At 31.0% G+C, this 8,081-nt stretch overlaps 1 protein-coding gene across 2 annotated transcripts in view; it reads right to left on the minus strand.

Moving 5' to 3' along the window:
• LOC106466019 (potassium voltage-gated channel subfamily H member 7-like) overlaps positions 1–8,081 on the minus strand; it is a 55,715-nt gene that overhangs the window by 33,801 nt on the left and 13,833 nt on the right. For both annotated transcript variants that reach the window (XM_022393981.1, XM_022393980.1), the window contains exon 2: positions 5,966–6,385. In XM_022393981.1, the coding sequence (XP_022249689.1) occupies positions 5,966–6,385 (420 nt within the window). The remainder of the gene's footprint in view (positions 1–5,965; positions 6,386–8,081) is intronic.

The raw sequence follows: 8,081 nt of genomic DNA on the forward strand, positions 1-8,081 counted from the left end.
CGATAGGTTTGTATGTCCGCGAAAATATTTTAAATTAAAAGGGTTTCTCGGGTTACTAGAGTTTGATATCTGCTGGCATAGATGATTACAGGATAAATGTGTTTTCAGAGTTAAAATTCCTTCACGTAATTAAGTCGAAACTTAATCTACCAATACAAGTGTTCTAAGTGTGGAAACCTGTAAATCGGATCTACAGTTTGATGTCTTCATAAGCATATTAAAACACATTCGAACAAGAAAAACAAAAGTAGGCTGGTAGTGTTTCTTTGGTCTGTAGCTAAACTGTTTGTTTCTGTTTTGGTTTCGACTTGTTTGCTGGTAGTGTTTCTTTAGTCTGTAGCTAAACTGTTTGTTTCTGTTTTGTTTTCGACTTGTTTGCTGGTAGTGTTTCTTTGGTCTGTAGCTAAACTGTTTGTTTCTGTTTTGATTTCGACTTGTTTACTGGTAGTGTTTCTTTAGTCAACTGCTTTAGTTCATGCCTCGCTGATCTAAATATTTAATTTTAATTTTTAATTTTTTTACTGGTTCACCACATTGTGTAAAAGCGTGGTACATTGATCCATCGTATTTCGTTGTTTAATCATTGCTGTTATATTGTTCATAATATCTATCGTATTTCATTGTTTAATCATTGCTGTTATATTGTTCATAATATCTATCGTATTTCATTGTTTAATCATTGTTGTTATATTGTTCATGATAACCATCATATTTCATCACTTAAAAGTGTTAGGGAATAAGTTAACTGTAGCAGAAATTACAGCAGTAAAATATTACAGTTTCATTAGCAGTAGCACACACACACACACACACACAAAGAAACATTGTATCACTTTAAAAACAGCAGAAGTGCCAGATATTAAGGAATATATTTTTTCCCCAAATTCGGTTACTCCCTAATACTTGCCATGCTTGTCAAAATAAGGAAGACATAGCTTTTCTAGTGAACCCATTTCTCAGTAGTATAGGACACACTACACGTTGGCGGTTGCACAGAAAGATATCTTGAAAATCTGCTAATAACAAACAAATTATCAAGTTCACGTGGCAAGACGTCGGCAGCCTTACTATATATCTTGTATTATATATTACCTTTCCTCTGTTGGGGGTTTTACGATAGGGACTAATAGCATTTAATGAAATTGGCTATTTTTTTAATAATTTTAATAACAACCATAAACAAAACCTCACCTCAGACAGTGGAAAGTTGCTGATGTTAATAAGTTTCCGCTGTTTAACCACACACCTTAGCATGATAACAACACTTTTCCATTTCATTCTAAAACGAAATAACAGCGTGATCAGCAGAGAAAATAATTTTGCATCGCTAGCAATTCTTGTTTATCTCTCTCTCTCTCTCTCTTTAATGTCTTCTTTCTCTCTCTTCTACACAGACAGAAACCAAAGAAGTGCAAACATATATCAAAAACAGAAAGTTTTTTTTCGTGTATATGCAAAAGGTAGCTCGCCGGTACTTAAAGTTGCAATTCTTAGAAAGCTAAACGAAACAAGGATCTTTGTAATCTGCACATTTATGACTTAGATCTGACGTATGATGTAAAGGTTACATTTGAAAGGTTTCCTATGTGGTTACGTGTTTTTCTTTCATATTAAGGCACACGCCAGTGGCTCAATGTCAAGTTTGAGGTCCTATAACGCCGAAATTCAGGGTTCATCCCCTACGATGTGCTCAACACAGATAACCGATTTTGTAGATTTGTGCTTAACAACAAACAAGTTATATTGAAACTAAATAATTAGATATGATAGCATACATCAAACACTAATGTTTATTTACTTCAATATCAAAACTCACATTAAAAAGTAATAAAAGAAAATATATTGCTCAGGGTTTATTATATCAAACCGTCACTGGCCAGAGTGGACATTTTGACTTAGTTCTTTCTTAATAAAACTGGCACAGTGAAACCCTGGTATTAAAAATATTTCTTCTGGTGATTAGAGCCACTTGTTATACTTGTAAAGTTTGTTTCATTCTCCAGTATACATTACGATCATTTAGAATAACAAGGCTTTCGTGTACGTGAAAGCGAAAACACTTAAAATATCAAGGTTTGTTTTTGAATTTCGCGCAAAGCTACACGAGGGCTATCTGCGCTAGCCGTCCCTGGCAGTGTAAGACTAGAGGGAAGGCAGCTAGTCATCACCACCCACCGCCAACTCTTAGGCTACTCTTTTACCAACGAATAGTGGGATTGACCGTCACATTATAACGCCCTCACGACTGAAAGGGCGAGCATGTTTGGTGTGACAGGGATTCGAATCCGCGACCCGCAGATTACGAGTCAAGTGCCCTAAAATATCAAAGGAAGTCTTGAAGTTCAATAAGCAATGAATATACTTAATTATTTCGTAATTGTATTTGTGAATGTAGCAAAAAACAAACAAACGTATCGATTTTATCTTAACTGACAACTTAGTTGATATACACAGTTTACGTAACGTTCCTCAACTTCTGGTTCATCTGACGAAAGAAAAACGTATGTAATTTACAATTAGTTTATCAATTTCACTCAGCTATCTTGTATATATCAACCTGAAAGTTAATTAGTTTACCTATAGTCTCTTAATTACCTAGTTTATCTCAACCAATAACCTATTTGGTTTACCCGTACTTTCTCAAATAGCTGGTTTATCTTAAACGATAACTAACCATAATTTATTTCATTTACACGTAATTTTCTATAGTCTCTCAATTATCTAGATATCTCTTATTCATCTACTTTATTTTTAAGTTTCATTCATTAAATTCATCATAACTCTTTACGTACCGAGAAAATATAACGTTTTACAGAATTATAACGAGACAAAAAAGTAAGTTATTTTAAAAATGACGTGTTTTTATAAACATTTCTGATTATTGCACAAAGTGATGGCACCCCACAATGTTGGTTTATGGCATGAATTAAGTTATATGCAAAGAAATTAAAATAAATGTCTTTCCAAAGAAATATTGGAGTGTCAAAAACGACATATTTGAAAGTACGATTTTTTGCCTCAAATTTAATATTTAATTTTGTTATTGAGATGTATAAAGAAAACAATGCTACTGTCGAAGCAAAATTCTGAAAAGCAATTCCATAATCTGCTTTTGGTGAATACTTTAAGTTTAATCTCATCTATTGGACATCAATGTAACTGAATACCACAGTGGCTGGAGCCAGGACTCTAAAATATTTCATTAGTAAAGCAGCTGAGCTGTCCATTCTTGGGACTTTTACTTCATTTGGACTTGATTCGATTAATTGTATAGAGGTTCTCCAGTGGGATATCCACATTTTAGTAGATTGTTTGAATACGTGATATGTTGGATGTATAAGGTTGTTCTATATTTCTTTTACTTGTGTGTGTGTGATTCATATCTATATTAAAGTTCAAAGTTCACTGTTGTGTCACTCACTGCTATAGTTTCAATAATAGTCTTGAAACTGTTTTGGTTTCGACTTGTTTACTGGTAGTGTTTCTTTGGTCTGTAGCTAAACTGTTTGTTTCTGTTTTGGTTTCGACTTGTTTATTATTATGGACAATATAACAGCAATGATTAAACTATGAAATAAGATGGTTATTATGGACAATATAACAGCAATGATTAAACAATGAAATACGATAGATATTATGAACAATATAGCAGCAATGATTAAACTATGAAATACGATAGATATTATGAACAATATAGCAGCAATGATTAAACTATGAAATACGATGGATATTATGAACAATATAACAGCAATGATTAAACTATGAAATACGATGGTTATTATGAACAATATAACAGCAATGATTAAATTATGAAATACGATGGTTATTATGGACAATATAACAGCAATGATTAAACAACGAAATACGATGGTTATTACGAACAATATAACAGCAATGATTAAACAACGAAATACGATGGTTATTATGAACAATATAACAGCAATGATTAAATTATGAAATACGATGGTTATTATGGACAATATAACAGCAATGATTAAACAACGAAATACGATGGTTATTATGGACAATATAGCAGCAATGATTAAACTATGAAATATGATGGTTATTATGAACAATATAGCAGCAATGATTAAACTATGAAATATGATGGTTATTATGAACAATATAGCAGCAATGATTAAACTATGAAATATGATGGTTATTATGAACAATATAACAGCAATGATTAAACTATGAAATACGATGGTTATTATGGACAATATAACAGCAATGATTAAACTATGAAATACGATGGATATTATGGACAATATAACAGCAATGATTAAACAACGAAAAACGACGCAGTGGCTTTTCTAGTTTGAAAATCTAATCTTTCGTAAATGAAGAGTTTTTACCGATTCGTAAAGTGCTATCATTATACGTTATTTCATTAGTTGCTGTTTGTTGATAGAAGAAAGAAATGTTGATAAAATTCGTAAAGAACAACAAAGTTTTTGTATTATTATAACACGAGTATTTTTTATTTTGATTGGAAGGCACACTTCATAATGATAAATAGAGCGTAAATGCATGAGTGCGTATTTTATTTCATAAATTATCTGATTTTACACAATATTGCTTGCTTACTTAATCTTTTGGAATTAAGAAATTGACACGTTCTAGAGTTTTACTCGTAATGCTTAAAATCAAATAAAGAAAGAGCATTCAATAAAAAAATGTAAAAAAAGTAAAATTGTTTTTTTTATTCAATTATTTTGATCAAAATCACTTAAAATAAAATAAAGAAAGATCATTCAATTAAAAATGTTTTACTGTAGTAAAAACAAGTAAAATGGGTTTTTTATCTATTCAATTATTTTGATCAAAATCACTTAAAATAAAATAAATAACATTCAATAAAAAAAGTTCTACTATAATAACAAAAACAAATAAAAGAGGGATCTTTTATATTAAATTACTTTTGATAAAGATTCTGAGTAAAATTTCCGTTAAAGAATATCGATAAATCTTTAATTAATTATTGCAAATTTTCTAATATAACAACATCATATTCAAGTAATAACAAATTTTCGGATAATAGATAGTTTAGCCGTACTCATATTTTTGTGTTTATAAATGATACGTGATATCCTGAACAACAATTATATCATTTGTAGTCGATGGAAGAATACATTAAAAAACATAATACGATCGAATTTTTAATAAGATATATTATAAGCGAAAATATAATTTAAAAAAAGAAGGTTATAGAATTACTAATTGTAACAAATATCATCAGTTTCTTAAACTATTTATTATTCTATACATGTAGTTGAAAACATGCACAAGTTAAATCAGTATTTTCAATGATGTTAAGTTAGATGTCAGGTGACGTCAATGTGTGGTCAAAACATGTTTCTGGAAACATACAATCTAATACAGGAATTATAATCAAGAAATTTATAAAATAAACCCGTAAACGTCATTACACGCATCAGTTAAATTCACAGTTGAAACGAGTAAAAAAATCTAATGTCTGTCAAAATTACACAACAGTAAACTTAGTAGAGGCAACAGATTGAAGAATGAAAAATACTTTACAAAATATTGGGAAAATGACATAATCAGACTAGTACTTCTCAAGGGTTTCATCAAAATGTTAGTAAAATGACATAATCAGACTATTACCTCTTGAGGATTTCTTCAAAATGTTATTAAAATGACAAAATCTAACTATTAAGTCATGAGGATTTCGTCAAAACTGTGTCAAGGAATTAATAAAAATATTAAGTAAAATGATAGAATCAGACTACTAAATCTGCCTCATGTTACTAAGTAAACAGAGATGATCATTTTAAACACTAGGTTAGATTTTCAACACTAGTTTAGATTTTCAACACTAGTTTATATTTTCAACACTAGGTTAGATTTCAACACTAGTTTATATTTTCAACACTAGGTTATATTTTCAACACTAATTTAGATTTCAACACTAGTTTAGATTTTCAACACTAGGTTAGCCTACCTCGTCTGTCTCCGATCCAAAAAGCAGCAAGTCAAAAGGGATAGCCGCCACAATGTCAATAATAAACCAGCCTCGAAGATAGTGGACAGCAATCCGACCTGGATGACTGACCACTTCTTCATTTGAGTTGATGTACGTGGTGCGAAAGTTGATGAGTATGTCAATGATAAACATGACGTCGACTAGAAGATCGATGATGACAATGGGGTCGTCGCCATACTTCTTGTTACGCTTGGTTCTATCTTCGTTCAGCAAGAAAGCAGCGACGTAAGGGGTAAATATGGCGGTGTAGATGACTAATAGAAGAATTATCCAGTCCCAAAAGGCCTTAAAAGGAGAATAGTGGAGGATAGTCCATTTATTGACTCTGGGCTTCTGAAGCTTGTGCTCTGGTAGAACGTCTGCTCCCAAGGACAGTACCTGCGCATGGGAAGAGGGGGGGGGGAGATATTAAGAAACTGTTTGGTTCCTTTTTTTTTCCCACAAGCTAAACACCCAATCACTGGCCAACTGGTGATCACCTAACCAATCAAAACCTAGAGCCTAATATTTGTTACCATTATAAATTCCAACCATATTAGATTTTTCTTATTAACTTTAAACTTCATTTATGTTTGTTTGTTTCGAATTTCGCGCAAAGCTACACGAGGGCTATCTGCGCTAGCCGTTCCTAATTTAGCAGTATAACACTAGAGGGAAGGCAACTAGTCATCACCACCATTGACCCCACATTATACCGCTCCCACAGCTGAAAAGATGAGCATTTTGGTGTGACGGGGATTCAAACCCGCGACCCGCAGATTGCGAATTGAGCGCACTAACCACCTGGCCATGCCGAGTCCTTTATTTAGGATGTACGTTTGAAAAAAGAAATTACTTATAAAATGACTGACCTTATCTGTTATGAAAGGGAAAAGGAATAACTACAATAATTTTAAGGTTTAGCTAATTGTATGTGCATTATCTCGAACTACCTCAATCGCGTGTTCAAGTTTGTAGTTAGTTATTAAAATATGCAATTGATTTGGCAAGACTTTTGTTTCAGTCTAGCCCACGGTTAACGATGAAAGGCGTTTTTCGTCTAAAAACTGAAATAGAGTATAGATCAGACTTTTTTTTTACCAGAAATTCAAGAAGAAATCTAATACCTATGTTAACTAAGCACTTCTTAAATTCTCACCCTTGTTTCAAGTATTAGAGCTTGAAACCTTTATGAATAATCACCTTAGAAGATCTAAATTGATAACACGCTTTCAAGGAGTTTCTCACCCTTGTTTTAAGTATTAGAGATTCAAACCTTTATGAATAATCACCTTAGAAGATATAAATTGATAACACGCTTTCAGGGAGTTATTATGTATTGTTATATGAAAGTCTAGATATTTAGGTGTTCTTTATTCCAGAACGGTTAAATAAATAAATGGTATTGTGTTACAAAGGGTTTAAGCATTATTATCTAAAGTGTATGAGGTGTTTTTTTAACCAGAAAGATTAATTGAGTAAGGGGATAAGCATTGCTCTATAAAGTATATAATTTTATGTATTTTATATTTCGAAAATATTAAGTTAACAAATGTTATTGTGTAAAGTGTTAAGTAGTGTTGTATAAAGTATAGGATTTTATGTATTTTATATTTCGAAAATATTAGGTTAACAAATGTTATTGTGCAAAGTGTTAAGTAGTTTTGTATAAAGTATAGGATTTTATGTATTTTATATTTCGAAAATATTAAGTTAACAAATGTTATTATGCAAAGTGTTAAGTAGTGTTGTATAAAGTATAGGATTTTATGTATTTTATATTTCGAAAATATTAAGTTAACAAATGTTATTATGCAAAGTGTTAAGTAGTGTTGTATAAAGTATAGGATTTTATGTATTTTATATTTCGAAAATATTAAGTTAACAAATGTTATTATGCAAAGTGTTAAGTAGTGTTGTATAAAGTATAGGATTTTATGTATTTTATATTTCGAAAATATTAAGTTAACAAATGTTATTATGTAAAGTGTTAAGTAGTGTTGTATAAAGTATAGGATTTTATGTATTTTATATTTCGAAAATATTTAGTTAACAAATGTTATTATGTAAAGTGTTAAGTAGTGTTGTATAAAGT

This window comes from Limulus polyphemus, unplaced genomic scaffold (assembly GCF_000517525.1).
Source record: "Limulus polyphemus unplaced genomic scaffold, Limulus_polyphemus-2.1.2 Scaffold2123, whole genome shotgun sequence".
Lineage (NCBI taxonomy): Eukaryota > Metazoa > Arthropoda > Merostomata > Xiphosura > Limulidae > Limulus > Limulus polyphemus.